A 22795-nucleotide genomic window follows, 5' to 3' on the forward strand; every position below is an offset into this window, starting at 1 on the left:
CAGCTCTACAATTCAAAAAGGCAGATGGGGGATTGGCATGTCCAAATTTTAAACAGTATCACTGGGCTATTAAGAAGTCTTAGCTATTGGATGGAGAAGGATAAACTTTCGTCATTGAAAAAATATAGAACAAGAGCTAGTAGCACCAATAAGGTTGAAGACTTTCTCCTTATAGGTATGTCTACCAAAAAATGTGATTTGTATTACGGTCCAATTTTAACCCATATGCTACAAGTGTTAGAGTAGCAGAAAAATTCCTAAAATTTAAAAGCATATGGTGCAAATCTTCTCCATTATGGAACAATAATCATCTTCTATCTGGGGGGGAAACCATTCACTAACAGAACTTGGGAGGATAAAGGTGTCGTAAAGGTTCAAGATATTAATGGAGCAAGTACTATCCTTAGCTTTCGAGAACTGGTATCTCAATATAATATTGATAAACACTCTCTTCTCTTCTACTTTAGAGTAAGATCAGCTTGTAAAGTCTACAGGGGGTCAGATTTAAAGGATCATCTCATTTTAAATTGGATACAGAGTGCTCCAATACAGATAGTGTCATATATCTATGATAAAATAAACTCCCAGAAATATATGCCCACATCAGGAATGAAAGCCTGGGATAGGGACATATCCGAATTGGGACAAGACTTAGACTGGGATGCAATTTGGGATAATGCTGCCAGTGCTTCGAAGAACCTGAATCATCAGTATATACACTTGAAATTTTGTCATAGAGCATATCTAATACCGAGAATTAGACATCAAATGGGACTGGTTCCTGACCCATATTGCTCGCACGGAACTGTTGGCTCTTTTATACATGTTGTATGGGAATGTCCAGGGGTTTTTGGTTTGTGAGGGAAGGTTATCAGTACTCTTACAGAACAGGGATACAATTACGAATGGACCCCACTGTACATCTTCTAAATGAAGGCACCCACCTTTCCCTTATGGAAAAAACACGCAAAGTCTGGCTGGCAGGCCTGACTGCAGCTAGGAAGACTGTAGCCCAGCGTTGGAAACCTCATGGTATTTCAAGTACTCACTGGCTTCAGAGCTTTTTGGACATTTCTTACCTGGAATTATCATCAACAAGCGTAAATGATGCACGACCAAACATAATCTTAATGTGGACAAATGTTGATATCTAACTTAAAAGATCTTCTATTAAAATAGGAATGCTCTGTCTGTGTATGCACTACTATTCAGTTGGTTGGTGGAGGGGGGAGGGGTGGGGGGTGGAGATGAGGATGAGGAGTGGGGGGGTGGCAATGAGGGTTGGGGGGTGGTTGGTTTAAACAATCAAAATGTAATCAGCAACTGGTTGTATTGAATGTAATTTGTTGATGTTGCAATAAAAATTAGTGATAAAAAAATTGTAAAACTGCAAACAATACTCCAATTCGGCCTCACCAATGTCTTATACAACTTCAACATAACAATCCATCTCATGTACTGAATACTTTGATTATGAAGGCCAATGTGCCAAAAGCTTTTGTTACAATCCTATCCTATCTACTTTAAATGAATTATTCCTAGGTCACCTTGTTCTACCGCACTCATCAGTGCCCTATCGTTCACTGTATAAGAGCTTCCTTTGTGTCCAACCAAAGTGCAACAATTACCCTTTCTCCAGTTTGGAATTTCAAGCCAAGTACCTGGTCAAGATGGATCTGAGGAGGTGACTCTCCTCTGCTAGGTCATTCTCCCAACAGTATCTCAAGTGGTTTACCTGTTGTTGAGGGGGTGGCCACAGAAGTACTTTCACTGGCTGTTTACCCTTTCCCCTTTCTGACTGTCACCCAGTTTCCTGTGTCCTGCACCTTGGGTGTAACTACCTCTCTATATGTCCTATCTGTCAGCCCATCAGCATCCCAAATAATCCAGATTTCATTCACTTCCAGCTCCAACTCCTTAACACAGACTGTTAGAAGCTTACTGCTGGATGCACTTCTTGCTGATGAAGTTGTCAGAGACACTGGATATGTCTTCTCATATCCCTCAAGAGGAGCATTCAGCTATCTTGCCTGGCATCCTAACTGTGCAAATATGAAAAAGAAAACAATAAATAAACTGGGGAAAAAAATCTACCTACAGCTTTTTCGCCTTCTCTCACTCAAGCCTCAAATAACCACTCTAACACTATTCACTCCAACAATAGTCACTCCACTTACCCCTGCCTTATTTTTATTTGTTCTTACCAATCAATCCCGATTGCTGATTGGCTGCTGTTCAAGCTAATCTGCCATGAATCTATGCCTTATGTACTCAATCAGCAAACATGAGTTTAAGGTTCTAAATCCACGTCAGTACATAAAGAATTCCAGTTTGTCTGAAAACATTACAAAATTTCAATTAACACATGCCTGCAGCAGGGCATCATAGAAATGCATCAAAACCAAGGGCAGTTCTTTCTTTCTTTTAAATGTGAAATAGGATGCAGGTAAATAACCTGGAAGATTTGACAATTAAGGAAAACAGAATTATGTAATCTGTGAATCTGTGCTAGAATGAAGCAGTACAGAATTCTAGGATTTTATTCCCTGGAGCATAGGAGAATGAGGGGAGATTTGACAGAGGCATACAAAATGTTAAAGTAAATGGCTTTTTCCACTCAGGTTAGAGAAAACTCAAACAAGAGGCCAAAGGTTAAAGGTGAGAAGTGAAATAATTAAGGGGAAAGTTGGGGGGAGGGAGAGTTTCTTAACTCAGAGGGAGCTGAGAGTGTGGAACAAGTTGCCAGTGGAAGTGGTGGATGCAGACTCAAGCTCAATTTCAACATTTAAGAGAAATTTTGTTAAGTACATGGACGTGAGGGGTATGGAGGGCTATGGTCCAGGTGTGGGGCAATTGTACAAAGCTGAATAATACTATGGCACAGAATAGATGGGCCAAAGGGTCTGTTTCTGTACCTAGCACTCTACTACTCTAATTCCATAGTCACAGGTCTGAAGAGATTGAATTAACTTGAAAATGAAGACTTGCAGGTGAGCAAAGTAGTTTTTTGTGCCAGTCTTAACAAAAGGCCCCAAAGCAATTGTCAATGTCAAATTGATCAAATGAAACAGTTGATGAGCTCAAGAATAGTTTAATATTAACTAGTTAGAACACTGCCATAAGAGAAAAAAATAGGAAGCTCAGATGTAGAGAATTAGGATGATAGTAGTATGGGAGAAGATCTCTTTCAGAAAGCACGTCAAAAAGATTTTAAAAAGCTATCCAGAATATGTCTTCAAGTTCAACCACAACCATTATTAAATTTCAATTTTAATTACGACTAACTCAAGTTACATTTAACAGCCACATTTGGAACAGATATACAAAATAACCTCATTATAGTGTCAGTCTAAAGTCTTCCACTGCATCACCTTTTACCACCCTCCCCCTATCCCTATGCACCTGGATACTTACAACAATGCAAATGTCTTTATATAAAAAGCCAACCCCTTCTAAAATAAACATTACAAATTCATACTTATATCAAACTGAAAGACCCTATTGCATTTAACTGGAGCCTACAAAGATATCACTCCCACTGTATTTGTGGGAAAATTGGTATATGCTTGGGAAAGGAGCAACATTAACAAATTAATGATTACGTATCTTAAACTTAATTTCCAAAAACAATGTCTTTTTGTAATTTTTGAATACCATTATTCCTAGAAGGCTCATAATTGAAAGACAGATTCCGGGTGTTAATGCCTTCCTCTATAACTGGATCCTTGACTTTCTGACCAACAGACCACAATCTACAAGGCAGGTACACCTTCACCATGATTTTCTCAACACTGGTGCCACATAAGGTTTCATTCTTAGCCCTCCTAACTCTGCTCCCTGTATACTCATGACTGTATGACCAGATTTTGACATGGTAATGGGCTATACTTCAAATAACAGAGTCAGATACAAAAAGAAGATAGTGAGCTGAGTGACATGGTGTCATGACATAGAAACATAGAAAATAGGTGCAGGAGTAGGCCATTCGACCCTTTGAGCCTGCACCGCCACTCAGTATGATCATGGCTGATCATCCAACTCAGAACCCTGTACCTGCTTTCTCTCCATACCCCCAATCCCTTTAGCCACAAGGGCCATATCTAACTTCCTCTTAAATATAGCCAATGAATTGGCCTCAACTGTTTATGACAACAAAACAACTACCTGGTCATTGACTTCAGAAAGCGAGCTGATGCGTATGCCTGTCTACATAGACAGAGTTAAGGATAAGGGGGTTGACAGCTTCGTGTTCCTAGGTTTGAACATCACCAATTCCCTTTTCTGGTCCAACGACATTGATGTTTTGGCCAAATAAGCACCACAGTAGTGTAGGGGTTAGCACAACGTTAATATAATTCATGGCGATCCAGAGTTTGGAGTTCAGCTCCTGCACCTCTCTGTAATGAGTCTTTGGTACATCCTCAGCACACCACAGGAACCAGCCTGCCCTTTCTGGACATTGGCTATACTTGTTACTCCTTCAGTAAAGCAGCCAGCTAGGAGGTTCTCTCTTCTCCCCTCTACTATTGGATAGAAGTTACAAAGGCCTGAAAGCGCATACCACCAGGCTTGAGGATGCACTGCACTTTTCTCAGTCTCAAAGATTATGGTCTTACACTTAATCGCTTACCTGCATTGCACATTTTTGGTAGCCTTTACACTTTATTCTGTATTGTCATTGTTTTACCTCATCCTAGCTCAATTCTACAACCCTTCCTCAGAATTAGTAACTTGAGCTGCTGGAAGTTTCATCTTATTGTTTTAAGCTCTCTCAGAGGCTATATAGAATAATTTACACAAGATTATTTCGGCTGTAAATCTGCAATTTATCCTGTACATAAGCAGTAATATTGATTTCTCTGGAGTGCCATGGATCAAAAAGACATTGCCACTGCTTCCATGTAAGCATTCTGTGACTTGGACCTTGTCAATATAACTACCCTCTTTTTTTTAAAATCCCTTTTTTAAAAGAAGTCAGATCAGATTTTAAAGTGATTTTTTTCTCTCTTCCTTAATCAAGAAATGTGTGCTCTTTTTAGTAATACTTTTGGCAGAAGAGTTGGAAGGTGCAATTCAGTTTATGAAAATAGGAAAGGGTTTCCAAAGGGATGAATGGCCTCCTTTCCCTCTGTGGTTGAAAATGGAAAATATGCTTTCCCTTTTAAGCTTAGAGGTTAGGCTTTATGCTTGGTGGCACAACATAAAGGATCTCACCCACCCTGTTTGTCTCACTCCTATCAGAGAGGAGGCTCCATAGCATCCATACCAGGACCAGAATCAAAAGCAGTTACTTTATCCACAAATAAAGTCTGATCAACAACTCCATCCACTAATTCTACTGCTATTTTATAATTTCCTGTCAGAGTCACCTAATGTACAGACAATCCCATAACTAGTATCACTTGATGGACAAACCGTCAATATGTATATATAAGCTATCTTATGTATTGTGTGTGTTTTTTTTAAATTAATGTGTTCTTTATCCTAGTGTTTTTTTTTCCATGGTGCATTGGATCTGGAGAAACAATAATTTAATTCTCCTGTACACTTGTGTACTGGAAATTACATTAAACAATCTTGAAAATTATCTTTTCTTTAGTATAATATATTCTATATTAATCCATTTCACACCTAGTATTTTGTGCACCCTGGTTACACATCAAAATCTGAGCACACACTAAATGCTGGAAGAATTCAGCAAGTCACATAGCATCTGAGGAAAATAAACGATGTTTCAGGCTGAGACCTTTCAGAACCGGAAATGAAGGGGGAAACAGAATAAGAAAGAAGGGGGGAAGGGAAAGGGTACAAGCTAGAAACAGGCGAAACCAGGCCGGGGGTGGGGGAGGAAGGACAAAGTGAGAATTTGGGAAGTGAGAGGTAGAAGAGGTAAAAGGCTTAGAAGGATTCTGAGAATAGGACAGTGGACCATAGAAAAAAGAGAAGGAAGGATGGCTGCCAGAGGGAGGCAGGTGAGAAGAAGGGGTAAGAGGGGAACCAAAATAGGGACTAGAGAAAGAGAGAAGTGAGAGAGGGAAGAAATTACCAGAAGTTAGGAAAGTTGATGTTCATGCCACCAGTGCAGAATATGAGATGTTGCTCCTCCAGCCTGAGTGTGGCCACTTTGTGGAGGTAGAAAAAGGCACGGACCAACACATTGAATTGGAAATGGGAAGTCAAGCTGAATAGGTGGCCACTGGGAAATCCTGCATCTCATGGCAGACAGAGCGAAACTGCTTGAAGAAGTGGTCACCTAATCAAGGTTGGGTATTACCAATGTACAGGAAACCGCACCAGGAGCACTGGATATAGTAGACGCCAATGTACTCGCAGGTGAAGTGTCACCTCACCTAGAAGGAATGTTTGAGGCCCTGAATGGTGGTGAGGGAAGAGGTGTTGGGGCAGGTGTGACATCTGTCACGTTTGCAGGGATAAGGACCAGGAGAAAGATCAGTGGGGAAGGAGAAGTGGACAAGGGAGTCATGAAGAGATCAGTCCATATGGAAAGTGCAAAGTGGTGCAAGGGGGGAAATAAAGATGTGCTTAGTGGTAGGATCCACTGGTAGACAGTGGAAGTTACGGAGAATAATGTTCTAGAATCAGAAGCTCATGGGATGGAGGTAAGGACAAGGTAACATCATCCCTGTTATGGCAGTGAGTAGATGGGGCAAGGGCAGATCTGTGGGAACTGGAGCTGTGGGTGAAGGCAGCATTGACAGTGCTAGTATTAATAAAGTTATAGAGTGTTTTGTACTTGCGCAGCATGTCACAATGGGCTGAATGGCCTCTAGGTATGCATATATATTTTTTGATACAACTCTGTCAATGATTATTTTTCAGTACAAGATTTTCTTTTCTGCCCAGAAGTATAACTCACTTAGTAAAATTCTTGTGAAGGACTTCACAGTTGCACAGTTTGACCCAAGTGAAAAATAGACTCACATTTCACAGGACTCAAGAAAATAATTTACAAAGATCAAAATCAGCCCTCAAGGAAACAATACTGACATTAACTTTTATTTTTTCCCCCTAAAACCACGTTATAAATGCTATTTTTCACTGGTTTGTGATTTTCTGCAGCAATAAACTGTGTTGATTTCCAAGTTCATGAGAACAATAACTGAGACATAAATGGCTTGGTCCACAATTCCTGCAATAACTTAGTTTGCTGATAAAAACTTTTATGTTTCCTTATGCCTCTTACAACAGACAGCTACAATTTTTGCACAATGTGGCCCACCTACTAAGCTGCAAGGGCTGCTGAAACAAAGAATACCAGCAAAGCGAATACCGCCACCAAGTGTGCTGTTACTGTTAACCCTTTCCAACATCAAAGTCCAAGCAATAGCAGGCAAATTAGAACGGACACACCTGAGTAGCTATTTTCTGTAAATCAGTCCTAGATTTAAGCACCAATTCAACAGGAGCACCATCTGAAAGTGGTTTCAAGTGCAATGACTGAATTTTCTAATCCTGTACATGTCATTACTCCACTTTGACTTGACAAAGACCATAGGCAACAACAACAATGTGCCTTGCCTAAGTTGTTCCCGTTACCTCAAGATCAGTTTTGCCCACCTCGGCAGTCACAGTGTTTTATGATTGTGGAAGGCTAAACTCTAACCAGAGGAATAGCAGTGTCTTTGACCTGGGTTGTCTAAAGCCCAATGGCAAGAACAGTGAATTGTCAATTTTGGGCAAACTGTTCCCCCTCTGTCCTTTGCTCTCTCCTCCTGATCTACCCAGTTCCTTTCACACCCACCCCAGCCCCTACCCCTCCCCCCCATGTCCTTCCCAGTCTTCCACTTATTCCAGCTGCCTATCACCCACATAATCCTACTGTGTTTCCTCACCCCACATGGCCACCTCATCTCCCTTATCTGAGTCAATGCCCCACCTTTCTTTACTATCAGATTCCATCATATGCAGTCCTCTGCTGTCTGCAACTATCACTTCTGTTGCAATTTCCACTTCCCTTTTCCATCTGCTTATCACCCCCTCCTCATCTGGATCCATCTATCAGCCTATGTTGTATCAGCCTTTCAACCTACTCCAAAATCAATCTAACCCTTCTCTCCTTTAGAGCCTCCATTTTTCTATCACCCCTGGCAGGACGTTCCACACACCCACCACTCTCTATGTAAAAAAAACGTAACTCTGAAGCCCTCCCCCCACCATGCTTTCCTCCAAATGCCCTAAAATTCTGCCTTCTCTTATTAGCCATCTCTGACAAGAAGTCTCTAGCTACCCATGCAAACTATGTCTCATCATCTTGTACACCTCCATAGTCACTTCGCATCCTCCTTTGCTACAAAGAGAAAAGCCCTACTTCACTCAACCTATCCTCACAAGACATGCTCTCTAATCTAGGCAGCATCCTGATGTCCTCTGCAGAAAAAGCTAAATTTTTTTAAGGATTTTAGAACACTTATTACATAGTTAAGGCCAATTTCCAATAAAAACAATATTAATTGAGATATATTATACAAAAATTGATAGAACAGAAGACAATAAATGTGAAACTTCAATAACAATAATTACTTACTCTTCGCTTCAGTCTTTCTCGTTCCTTCAATGTTAGTGTGTCTGCCTTAGCAATCACAGGTACAATGTTTACTTTGCTGTGAATGGCCTTCATAAATTCAACATCCAGTGGTTTCAGGCTGCACAAGATGGCAAATAGTTACATACGATATTAAAAGCTGAACTCACCGTTTCCAAACTTACAGAAATAAAATCCTATCTTTGAAATCTTTTAATCATTGTGTAGGCTAGAAAGAACTACAGTCTACAAATCAGTGAATTCAAATGAATGACGGACAGTGGAAGCAAACAGACCAATGCTTTTGTTCTTGCAAATGAGGGAGGAGATGGAGACTGCCATTTTATGAAGATATTCGTCTCCATTTTGTGAGCTAAAGTTGATCAGTGTTTTAAAGTAGACACAATGATGCTCCAGGTAACCTGCTGGACTAGAGATAATTTCCAAATAAGAAATTATTTGTGAGGTGTTCTTTGGTTGGATGTAGCAGGCAAGTTTTTGACTCTTGGGGCCTGTATCTATTCTGCGTGATTCAAGCTGGTTGCTGATTGAGAAAAAAAAGTCATAAATTACCCACTGGCATTTGCTGGGAAGAGGGCAATAAGCGAATGCTGGCCTGCAGCAGAGCCAATAAAAAACTGTTACAGATCAAACACATTACCCACAGCCAGTAACACTGGGATATAACATTTGAATTGATAAGGAATAAGCATAAAAGCAGAGGTTTTTACACAATGCGGTGGTAACTGAGAATGTCCACACAGAGTTGAAGATTCAAAACAGGACGATGAGGAACATGCGGTCAGCAGCAGAATCCTTTTTAACTAGTATTATATTTTGTGTTCTTTGACTGTTCATGGAAGGTCAGGAAAACTTAGTAGATGCGAACATAAGCATTCAGCTGTATATGTTCACGTGCTCTTCCGTTGAGACAATAAAGTTACTTATCGGTAATTGCAGATTCTCTCTGTGCCTCCCTGAGCATTATTACAGGGGGTGATTCTTGTAAATATAGGCATTGCCTTCTTTTCATAACCCTGTTCCAGTTAGTCATAATCTGTACCAAAAGGGAACAAAAATGGCATTTTGGAGCATCATTCTCTTCTATCAATGGAACAATATTCAGACATGATTCAGATTGGCGCTAGTATAACTCAACACCAAGTTAATCACCTGACTTGTTAGATGAGGCTCCTTAAGAACAAAAAAAATGGATAAAGGGTCAGAAGTCTATGAAACAATGACCCATAAAAGTAACAAAATTGCTGGGGGAATGGAAACAAAAGGATGAAACCACAAGATAGATTTACTAAACCAGCAATAACATCAGCAGGATTCAGACAAAAACAAGATTCTTTAAAATAAGGATTGCTGATTGTATCCATAAATAGTGAAGAGAAAATACTTCAAAGTAGCAAATTTAGAAAGAAAAAAATAGTCCCAACAGTGCATACTTGAACTCCCAAGCAAAGGTTCAGAAGTTCAATTTGCAGTGATTTGGCTCTCCAAACTTACCCAAATACTGTGACAACAGACAACTCCACCAAGGGCAAAAAGATGAATATGACACATTTTTTTTATATATATATTTATAGGTGAATTAAAGTGTAAAAAAACAAGGCAATGCATAAACTCCAAACCTTCTCAACAGATTTCAAGACAGTTTAACTGCTAATATATCCAAATCAAATAGTTTGCCTGAAAATTTCTACTACATACAGTATATGTAATTTCATTTCTTAATTGAGTACTGTGAATTTATATTTGTATATACTTATCTACACTAGATATTACATTAAGGATCCAAATTCAAGGTCATAAATAACCTGCATGGAATGGAACACAAACTCTAGCAATTGCCGGTCAAAGGGAAGTGACAGAGTATAACACTTGTAGGGGAGGTTCTGTTTTCTGCAACAATGCAGATTGTTCCAGAAAAGTTTGCTGGTTGAAGAATTAAGAACAAGTTGAGAGTTTGGAATTTGGAACGCACTATCCGAGTGGGTGGTGGAAGTGGATTCCTCACATTTAATAATCTGTTTGAGCATTCTATTGCCAAGGGATAGTAAAGTGGGCTACAACAGCAATTAATGGTCAGCGTGGATATGTTGGACCTTTCTCGGTACTGCACGGTATGAACCAAAACAAATTCCTCTAGTGGAAACCAGCAGCTCCACTGGGTAAAAACACACACAAAGTGCTGGAGGAACTCAGCAGGTCAGGCACCACTCTTGGAAATGAATAAACAGTCAACATTTCGGGCCGTGACCCTTCATCAGGACAGGGTAAAAAGATGGCCAAATAAAGGTCTCACATACCTAGAATGTTGACAACAGAAAGTTGACAGTTCATTTGGAAAATTGGGCTCTTAGATGGCCTAGCTGATAAAGAATATGAAGGGAAGTTAAGAAAGTGTTTGAAAAAAATAATACAAAAGATACAGGAAGTAGGACAGTGGGATTGGGATGCGGATGATTCCAAAAACTACATTGATCTGAATGGGGTTAATGGATGGGTTTCATGTTCAAAGCTATGATCTCACTGGATCCCTACCTCAATCACCAATTCATACAACTGGTTCTTATTATTATACTGAGTGGCCACGCACTTTACTAGTAACTGCTTTTGTACATATCTCATGCTAAACCGGTCAAATCACACTTTAGCTTGCGCACTTGTAGTTCTGGAAAGATGCACAGTGATATTAACTAAGTTTGACTGCAATTAACACTAATGTAGGAATAGAAACAAATCTCTCTGGAATCAGGATTTTTACTTACCCATGGCCAAAAGGAGAAATGAAGTAGAAACAGCAGTGTACTCGATTGTCTATTATATGGCGTCTGTTCAAGCCACTCTCATCATGAAGGTATCGTTCAAACTGATTGTCAATGTACTGAATGATAGGCCTGAAGCTGAAAGGAGACAAACAATATGGTCTTAAAAATGACAACAGATATAAACCGTAAAATTTAGCCTTTCAAACCTTAGTACTAATGTGCTAATTCCCCACTGAAGATTATATATCAGAGAGTCTGTGCCAGATTGTCTCACCAACAATTTTATTATAATGCAAAGGTGGTCTTGGAAATAATCTTCCAGATGTTATTGAAGGACTAATTAAATGAGTACATACCCCTTCAGATCTTGATTTGCCACTATTGTTCACCACATTTTCCAGACTAATTTTATCAAGATAAACAAATTGTAAGAGTCTTGCACTTCAGCAAGTCCAAAAGTAGCTTCAGTTCAAATTAATTACCAATATTGCAAAATGTGGCTTACTTCTAAGATCACAGGCAATGGTCTACAAATGATACAACTCCCAAACAAAGTGAGTAATTAATTTTCCATCAATCACATTACAAGCAATTCTTTCATTATGGCAGGGTGAGTTACAGGAATGTGTCCTTACAGAATTCACAAACCACTACCCAATAGTCTGGGATACAGAAAATTCACTCATGAAATTTAAACTGAAAGACAGTAAATTAAAGAACAACAAACTTCATTTTCAACTGTCATTTCTTGAAACATGCACAGATCATGCAGCCCCCATGTTACAGATCACAGCACTAAAGAAATCCATGAAAAATACAGGGAACAGCATCAACCACCATACATAGCCTTTTTCTAAATTTCTTAGAAGCCTTCATTTAACAGAATCAATTAAGTTTATGAAGAGGGTGAGGAAGTACTTGAGAATGATGTGCACAATATTCTTACCAACAAATCCACATTCTGAATTCCTCTGGTCCAGAAAGTGTGAGTTTGAACACAAGTTTCTCAATAAATCACCTCAGAGTGAAAACTGTCCAACGTTCCTCACCTCCACTCCAGAGCAAAAATTACTCCAAACTCATTCAGTTACAGAACACAGTTGCATTTAGAGGTCAAGTTTCAAACCATATCTCAGTATTTCAGGATTTGCAAGAGGATGGGTCTCAGATTAAGCAAAAGAAAGACAAAGGTCCCATTGCAGAACACTATGCTCTGACAATCATCCAAATGTGACCCTATTCAACAAAAATTATCCCCATTTCCCAGAAGCTACTTCACAGCAGAAGCGGTATCAAAAAGATCTACCATCTCCTCCAATCAGCAACCTAAAGGAAAAAGGTGTTTTTGCAGTCCTCAATCCCAGCATATAATACTGAATGCACCATTCTGTATGTTTTAGAGATGAAAGGCAAGTAAGTAATCAGCATTTTCTCCCGTGGATAACATTCCCAGCAATGAGGCTCTGATCAAGTACAATCACTTCCAATTGCCTGCATGCATATCCACAAACATATAACTTCAACTTACCCTAACATAGTCCCTTCCAAAAGGACAGAAAAAATGCTTCCAGTTCTCAAAGTCACAGAGTCAAAGAGTGAGCACAGAATGGGAGCATGATGAGGATGTGGATGGGCAAACAGCAGGTGCAAACAACAGTTCAATAAACCCATCTGACCCAGCAAGTTTCACTTGTTCCATCTATGGCAGACTGAAGATACTGCAGTCCATTAGTTACCTCAGAATTCACAGAAACAGAATGGAAACAAAATTGTCCTTCATTCAAGAGGACTGCTTGAGAAGGTGACTAGTCAAACAAACATTGAACTGAAATTACAGGAGCACCAACAGATAATTGCCTTTTATTGCTGGTGATTCATCATATAGGTACATTAATGAGTACCATTAATAAGTACAGATCACTAAAGTAAAATACTTGAGAATAATTCATCAGAACTTTAAATTAATGATCCTTCTTAGTTCTAAAAGTTAGTACTTAAGAGAGTAAGTAACACAAATTTGTAGAACAACTAGCATGTTAGAGGAACTCAGCAAATATACATGGACGAAAATGACCAGCTGACGCTGAACATCCATTGTCTATTTCACTCCACCAATGCTGCCTGACATGTTTAGCTCCACCAGCACCTTGTTTGGTGCTCAAGATACCAATATCTGCAGTCTCGTGTCTCCAGAATGTTTTTTTTAAATCATGAGAACTGAATAAATGAAACAGTACAATATAATTACCAGCCACCTATTGTCCTATATACAATAGCCTTCACACTGTGGCAATGAAAATTTGTATGTATTCACAATGCAATCACATAATTTGACCTGTGATCTCCTTCCTGCCAGTATTATGTTAAAGCTGGCCCAAAATGGACTTGAAATTGATTTAAATTAACAATGAATTATAATCTTGCCACTCAGAGAATAGTTTAGCTTCCTAACAGTTATTTATTCAAAGAACCAACTGGAAACATCCCTGATACAAGTTTTGTGCAGAACTAGTCACTCTTAGCAAAAGCTGTGGCTGGTACATTGCATTTAGATCTTCAGTGGTGTCTGTTAAGAACATACAGGGTTCTAACTTACAAAAGCAGAAAAAAAAACTTATACACCGACACCAGATTAGGTTCAGCTGTAACAAACCCAGGAATGAAAAAGTCTGCTAATAGTATTCAAGTGCATACAAGAATAATCGCCGATTATTGAGCTATGAGTGTCTTGTTGGAACATCTCGAGAGGCAGTGCTGCATCTTACTGACTTCTACAGCAGCAAATTGTAGTTGAGTGACATCCTGCAGGGTTAAAAAAGCAGAATAGAAGACTTCATCGTGCACAGACTTCATCTGTCTTTTTCCTGCTCACTACAATTTCTGGTTTTGTAAATCTTGCTACACTATCCGAAAACAATTTCATTTTAATGATTTAAGAGAATATGGGCATCACTGGCATAGCTAGCATATATCCCACACACTGAGGTAGTCATCAATCAGTCACTGGAACTATTTCCAACATCACTGTTAATTAGAAAGCTTTTAAGATTTTGACAAGGCAAAGATAAAGTAACTATACAATGGGTCACATTTGTGCATAAAGCATTATTGCACAGAAACAGGCCTTTAGCCCATCTAGTCTGTACAAACTATGATTCTGCCTAGTCCCATTGACCTGCACCTGAAACATATCCCTCCATACCTCACCCATTCATATACTTATCCAAACATCTCTTAAATCAATTTCAACATCCACCACTTCCACTGGCATCTTGTTCCACACTCTCACCACCCTCTGAGTGAAGTAGTTGCCCCTCATATTAAATATTTCACCTTTCACCCTTAACCAATGACCTTTAGTTCTAGTCTCACCAAACCTCAGAGGAAAAAGCCTACTTACATCATCCATATCTATACCTTCATAATTTTGCATACTTTTGACAAATCTACCCTCATGCTCCAGGAAATAAAATCCTACAATTCTATACTCCTTCAGTCAAACAGAGATTACGTAATCCTGCTGTCCTTAATTACAAGTCTTCCAGGTTATTTACCGCAACCTATATTCAACCTTTCTCTACAACTCAGATCCCCAAGTCCCGGCAACATCCTTGCAAATTTGCTCCACACTCTTTGAATCCTACTGAAATCGCTCCAGTAGGCTGGTGGCCAGAATTGCACTCAAAATTAGGCCTCACTAACATCTTGTACAACTTCAATATAACATTCTAACTCCTGTACTCAATACTCTGATTTATGAAGGCCAATGTACCAAAAACTAGGAGGCAATGGCATTACAACATGCTTCCAATGCTTGGTTCCTTTTGGAAGAAGAGGCCATGACATGCTGCAGTACATGTACAAGATGGTACACACTGCAGGGGTGGGATACCAATGTTCAAGGAAGTAAGAATTTAGAGTGGTGCCTCACTACTCCAGGCCATGCTCTCTTCTCACTGATGCCACCAGGAGCCTTAGATCCCACACCACCAGGTTCAGGAGTCTTCAAGCATCAGGATCCCAAACCAGTGTGGATAATTTCACTCACCTCAACTTTGAATGGATTCCACAATCTATAGGCTCACTTTCAATGACTCTACAACTCGTTCTCAGTATTATTTATTATTTGCCTTTTTTACTGTATTTCCAGTTTGTTTGTCAGTCTTTGTGTGTAGTTGCTCATTGATTCCATTGTATTTTTGTTTTACCCTGAATGCCCACAAGAAATTTGGAGACTAGCAAACTGCAGCACCCACACAGCACCTCGAGCTGATAATGTTTCAGCTTTGTCTTTTGTGCTTATATGCCAACCTCTGCCAGATCTGCTTGAGGATTTTCTCCAGTATAATCTTGGCTTTAATTTCTTACCTCTGCATTTACAATGGGAAGCATCACACAGCAGTCTCCAATCAGATAAGATTCTGCTGGTTGTGAGATTACTTGGCTCTTTTCTTCAGCAAATTGGTTCTATTGTTCAGCATTCACCCGATGTGCTGTGGCTTTGCCACACAGCACTTCAACTTGGACCAGGTCATCTTGGACTGACGTTCTACACTCCACATTGAAGCAGTTTTTTGTCTTTAGGGTTGAAGATATGGGCTCTTGTGCCCAGTTATCTAAAGGCTTGGAAGCTCCATAACTTACAATTTGCACAATCTTGAATAAATACATTAATGAAAATCATACAGCAATGCAGATAGAGTAATGGTCCAAAACGACCAGCATTCTCAGATCCAATGAGGCATCAATCCTTCTTTGTGGTTTCATTTATCAGGCAAATTGTGAGGCCAAGAGTCCACCTCTTGTACAATCAGATAGACTCTTGGCCTCACAATCTACCTCAATATGATCTTGCACTTTCTTGTTTATTCTGCACTATTACTGTTTTACCTCATTCTAGCTCAATGTACTGTGTAATGATTTGATCTGCATAAATATAATGCAAGATTAGCTTTTCACTGTATCTTGGTACACGTGACAATAATGTTATAAATCTAATTCTAAGAACAGCAAGGCAATATTCCCAAGACAAATACTCCCTTTTCAATTTCAAATCCCTTTGGTGAATTTATGGAAAACAGAACTCAGCAAATGGGACAAAAACGTTCCAATCTCATGAATACCAACTCAACATTCACAGCGAAACTATGTGTGTTAAAGCTACAATGACTTCATTCTGTCTCAGGCTTTTGCGTTATATACCAATGAAACTACACACACCCCTTGGTGCATACTGTAACCTGGCAGCAAAACAAGAGAAAGAAAGGCCAGCGCAATGCCTTACTCAAGCTGCAGAGCTAACTGCACCCATGGGAGGAAACACACGGTGAAATTCAACTGGGCTTATGAGAGAAAAAAAACATGGCCTGGATATTAGAAGATAGCAGAGCAACATTACAGAAACTTGCTGAAATATTCCCAGATACAGGATGATAAAATGTGAAAGATCAGCTTAGCGGTTGCGTAATGCTTTACAGCATCAGCTATTGCGACCGGGGTTCAATTCCTGTCACAGCTACACTGAGGGCTGCAGTCAGCACTTCCCAGACTGTGTTGGTCGTTCAAGCAAATGACGCATTTCACTGTATGTTTTGATATACATGTGGCAAAGTTGATCTTTAATCTCCTAACACAATGCTATGGCCCGTAATTCCTCTAATTAAGACAATACATAGCGACAAATAGGCAAGGATTCCAGACAATGAAGCATTTTCCCTATAACAAGTTCACCCAAACAAATCTGTGTTGCTCCAGTCACCATCAAGTTTGTCTCATCACTGCACCTGTGACTAAGAGACCATGTCAAAAACTAAATATTTTTAATTCTGCAAAAAGCATTTCTGCCTTTTACTAGATCAAACTAAATAGTGGGAACTCCAATGTTAATTTGTCACAAACATTTCAGTGATTTTCACAGCATCAAGTGGGCAATTACTTTGGATTTTCTGGAAATAATACACATTGAAAAACCTTTGCATCCAAATATCTTCGCTACTTCAGAGATAATAGTCAGTTCCCTCTAAGCTGCACTGGGTAAGCAACTGCAAAGCAACTGAAATGCTCCCACACATAGAGCCTTTGTCGCACACAGCTGGAATTCTCTTTCATATAATGCCAATATAATTTTGGGATTTTTGTTAATATAATTGTGAAATACCCTGTCATGTGTTAATGAATATAATCCATAAATTTTCTAAATAATAAACATGTTATAACCTTTATTTTGAAACATTTTAGAGTTTCAACGTATTTACATTCAGTGTTCAAAATTACAGCACAGTTACAAAATGTAACAGCAAACGCAGAATGGAAGTCGGTAGCTCATTGTCAACAAACACTGAAAAACTGGGACTTTTCAAGCTTCTCGGGCTGACTGTGAATGTGGATTTAGTCCTACAAATTCAATCAAATGTAAATCCAGAAACGGACTAGAAGTGGAACATTTGGATGATTTAATGAGGTTTAAGATGCATCTTCATATGGATGCAAAATTAATTAACACAGTTTTTATAGAAAATGCAGATAAAAAAAGTATACAAACTGTGAAAGATTTTCTTTGTTGTTCTATAATCATTGTAACTTTCAATTAATAAATAAAATAAAATGTCATTTTTCAACTTTCATTTTACATATTCATAGACTGCATATTACCAAAAAAAAAGCATTTAAAGTGTCACACAGTTTTCAGGCATGGGAAATTTTCTACTTAGAGCAATGGTTGGTCCACGCAGCTGTTAAAAAAAAATTAGATGCAATGTTGTTACTCAGACTCTGTAAAACAATATATCACAACTAGCAACAGGTGACTCACACTGTAAACATTTTTGGAGTTTCATATCCGTTAAAAAAAAATCTTGTAGCTGGCCAAAATGTGCCTGGGTTCTGCCAATGAAAGGAAATTTCAACAAAAAACAGTACGGCAGAATTACAATGGTGGGTGTCTCCCCACAGGGCCACATTCTCTTCATTGTTAGAATATGGTGACACAGTGTTGTAACAACTGACTTCTGCTTCAGGTCTGTGTTACATTTATACAGTTTTAATGCAGCAGCAGTTGCCCTGTTTCTATATCGTGAATATCTGTGTCATTCAACTCTTCTAACTGCAGATACTAATGGACAATTTCAGTATTAACGCAAGCAATTTAACTTCATAATTATTAAGTACAGAAGTATAGGAGTTAATTTGACTGCATAGTTCCCAAACAAAAAAAGAAATAATAAAGTTGAACTGCACAGATTTTACAGAACAGGAACAGGACGTTCAGTGCTACTGGCCCTGCATGAACCATCACACACGGCATGCCATCAAAACCTTTCATCTTCTATCTTCTTCTTATTTAGCTTACCCTTAAAAGCAGGTTTAGACAGACAGACATACTTTATTGATCCCGAGGGAAATTGGGTTACAGCCGCACCAACCAAGAATAGCGTGGAAATATAGCAATATAAAACCATAAATAATTAAATAATAATAAGTTAATCATGCCAAGTGGAAATAAGTCCAGGACCAGCCTATTGGCTCAGCGTGTCTGACACTCCAAGGGAGGAGTTGTAAAGTTTGATGGCCACAGGCAGGAATGACTTCCTATGACGCTCAATGTTACATCTCGGAGGAATGAGTCTCTGGCTAAATGTACTCCTGTGACTAACCAGTACATTATAGAGTGGATGGGAGTCATTGTCCAAGATGGCATGCAACTTGGACAGCATCCTCTTTTCAGACACCACCGTCAGAGAGTCCAGTTCCACCCCAACAACATCACTGGCCTTACGAATGAGTTTGTTGATTCTGTTGGTGTCTGCTACCCTCAGCCTGCTGCCCCAGCACACAACAGCAAACATGATAGCACTGGCCACCACAGACTCACAGAACATCCTCAGCATCATCCAGCAGATGTTAAAGGACCTCAGTCTCCTCAGGTAGTAGAGACAGCTCTGGCCCTTATTGTAGACAGCCTCAATGTTCTTTGACCAGTCCAGTTTATTGTCAATTTGTATCCCCAGGTATTTGTAATCCTCCGCCATGTCCACACTGACCCCTTGGATGGAAACAGGGGTCACCGGTGCCTTAGCCCTCCTCAGGTCCACCACCAGCTCCTTTTTCACATTAAGCTGTAAATGATTCTGCTCGCACCATGTGACAAAGTTTCCCACCGTAGCCCCGTACTCAGCCTCATCTCCCTTGCTGACGCATCTAACTATGGCAGAGTCATCAGAATACTTCTGAAGATGGCAAGAGTCTGTGCAGTAGTTGAAGACCGAGGTGTAGATGGTGAAGCGAAAGGGAGATAGGACAGTCCCCTGTGGAACCCCAGTGCTGTTGACCTCTCTGTCTGACACACAGTGTTGCAAGCGCACGTACTGTGGTCTGCCAGTCAGGTAATCAATAATCCATGACACCAGGGAAGCATCCACCTGCATCACTGTCAGCTTCTCACCCAGCAGAGCAGGGCGGATGGTGTTGAATGCACTGGAGAAGTCAAAAAACATATCCTCAATTAGAAATTGAGACCATAAGAGACAGGAGTAGAATTAGGCCATATGGTCCAACAGGTCTGCTGCATCATTCATCACGACTGATTTATTTTCTCTCTCTCAATCCCATTGTCCTACCTTTTCCCCATAAACTTTGAGCCCTTACTGATCAAGAACCTATCAATGTCCGGTTTAAACGGACACAATGACTTGGCCTCCACTGCTGTCTGTGGCAATGAATTCCAGAATCACATCTAATTGCCTCTTGATTTACACATAGTGACAAAATCCCCTTTCTAACCATGCTGTGTAGAATAAAGTTGCTCTTCAGCTCCCTGCGGTACTTGTTAGTGATGTGTATTTATGAATCTTGGCTCTATATTCCTCAAACATCCTATATGTAAGGAAAATAAAGATAATTTCTTAATGACATACAGTAGAAAACTTATATATCATTCAGCTTTCACTAGTCCAGATCAAGAAAAACACAGCTCAGGCTTTACTGATAAGAAAATACAGCAAGTTATATGACCCCTGCTCCGCTAGTAATATCATGGCTGATCTTATCTTTCAACTTAACACCATTTTCCTGTGCAATCCACTTAAACACAACAATCCAGAATCTATTGACTCAATATCCACAGATTTCTAGTGCAAAGAATTCCAAATACTCACAACTCTCTTGGAGAATGAGAACATTTCCCCCAATGTGGAAACAAACTAAAATTCATTGTCAAGCCTCTCTCAATCTTATTTTCGTTGAGACCACTTTTCCTTCCTCCAGGCAGCATAAGCTTATTTTTCTTGATCTTTTTTTAATCCCTGGAATCAAACTAGTGATTCTCCAATGTACCACCGTAAAAAAGCTATATCTATCCTTCACAAGTAAGGTCAATGGCATAAGCGGTATTCAATGAGTGGTCTCTTGTAAATCTTGCACACTAATAACAAGGCCTCCTTTACACTTGTTTTCCATTACTAAATGACAAATATTTCATTTGCCTTTCTAATTATTTGCTGTATCTGCATTCCAATTTTCTTTTTCTTGTACAAATCTCCCATCTCGGCCCTTCTAGTCCGTGCCAAACGCTTACTCTCACCTAGTCCTACCTACCTGCATTCAGCCCAAAACCCTCCATTCTTTTCCTGTCCATATACCTATGCAATTTTTTTTAAATGACAAAAACGAACCTGCTTCTACTGGAAGCTCATTCCATACAGCTACCACTCTCTGTAAAGAAGTTCCCTCTCGTGTTGCCCCTAAACTTTTGCCTTTTAACTCTCAATTCAATTTAACTAAAACTATAACTAAAATTTAATAGGCTTAAATAATTTAAATGTTGATTTCCTTCTCTTTTCACTTCCATTTCCTATCACCATTTTGCATACTTATTTAATAAATTCGCATCCACTTCCTCACAATCATACTTTTCTATCTACCATTGTCTTGCTAGGAAACCTGGAAATATCACACTCTATCCTTTCATACAAATTATACAGATTGCAAAACATCTGAGAAAGAATTAATCCAAATAATTAGTTTCCCAACTTGAACATAGCCCATTTATACCTACCCTGTTTTCTATATGTTAAACAATCCTTTGTCCATAGTAGTATGGTTCCTTTAACTCTACAGTACAAACCCTACTTTGTGCAATAAACTTGTGTAGTTACTTAAATGGTCTATAGAAATCAAAAATAAACACTTTGATTACTCTTAATCTGTTTTGCTAATTAAGCCCTCAGACACTAATAAATGTTAAATTTTCCTTTCATATAATAATTGTCATCTCTGCTTAGTTATATTATGTTTTAAGTACCATTATCACTTCTTTAAAAGCTTTCACCTTTTCTTTACCGACAACCAATACTGGCAGAGTATGAAGCTTATTAACTTAAAGCCTGAAGCTCCTTATCTTCCCTCCCCCAACTTTTCTTCCTTTTTTTAATGAAGTTTCTGTCTTCCAGTTTCCTATGATCTTTCCAAACTCAATTAAATTTTCCATAATAACTAATGTATCTATTTCTTTTAGACGCTGAGAATATAGGCTTTCAGGCGCTCCCCACCCCCCCCCCCCCCATGTAGCATTAATTGTCTTTATCCTCAGTCTCTCTCTTACTCCTTGGTTACTTTCCATAACTGTAATGTTTTAGGTGTATTCTACTATACAAAATATTATTTCCAGTTTTTTTTCAATTCCTCATTAATTCTCCTAACATAGCTTTTAACTGGCCAAGATTTACCTCTATTATTATGTTATTACAAGTTGTATATTCTTTTATTAGTTTCCATCTAACATTTTTCTCTCAATTGTATTTTCAAATGTCATATTTTAATAATTCTTTGCTGAATTCTAAGCTTCTCCCACAGATCAATCCTTGTAATTTTGTAAGTTTTATTTTTCTTTTAACCCAATACATCCTTGGTTTCTTCAGATATCATGCATTGGATTATTTCTTCTGTAGTACATTTGACTTCCTATATTTAAAGAAACAGCACTAAAATCTCAATAAATATCATCTCATCCTCTTACCTTTTATTTTCCCTCAAACTACTTCAGCCAATATATAATAGGGTATGAAATGCAGTTGGAAAAATTAAAAAGGTACAGGTACTTCTGAACAAATATTTCATAATTCTCATTGAATTTAAAAAGACAAACACACTGCAGCAGAAACTATCCCACCATGATAAAAAGAACTTAAAGATTGTATTGAATTTAAGGAAAAGGCTTATAGACTGGAAGCTGCAATAACATCCTTGGAAATATTTTATCTTCTCTGATACTTCAATGCCCTCTGTTTCTTGAGATTGGAACTACATAGAAGTAATCTGAGTATCAGAGGCAAGAGACAAATTATTTTGATCACTGTAATGATATTTTTTACATTTCATCTAAATACAGCTAGAGTTTAAAAATTACTTGTCCGCTTTAAAAACTCTCCCGCACAGGATTTTCTGTCATCATCGGACATGAAGGACAACCACCAGGCCA

The 22795-nt window shown here is 38.9% G+C and overlaps 1 protein-coding gene across 2 annotated transcripts in view; it reads right to left on the reverse strand.

Annotated features, from left to right (window-relative positions):
• Positions 1-22795, reverse strand: part of zgc:63587 (uncharacterized protein LOC393431 homolog) — a 170383-nt gene that overhangs the window by 94818 nt on the left and 52770 nt on the right. For both annotated transcript variants that reach the window (XM_059983185.1, XM_059983186.1), the window contains exons 7-8: positions 11323-11457; positions 8546-8663 (exon numbers count right to left, since the gene is read on the reverse strand). In XM_059983185.1, coding sequence (XP_059839168.1) covers positions 8546-8663; positions 11323-11457 — 253 coding nt within the window. The remainder of the gene's footprint in view (positions 1-8545; positions 8664-11322; positions 11458-22795) is intronic.

This window comes from Hypanus sabinus, chromosome 10, assembly GCF_030144855.1.
Source record: "Hypanus sabinus isolate sHypSab1 chromosome 10, sHypSab1.hap1, whole genome shotgun sequence".
NCBI lineage: Eukaryota > Metazoa > Chordata > Chondrichthyes > Myliobatiformes > Dasyatidae > Hypanus > Hypanus sabinus.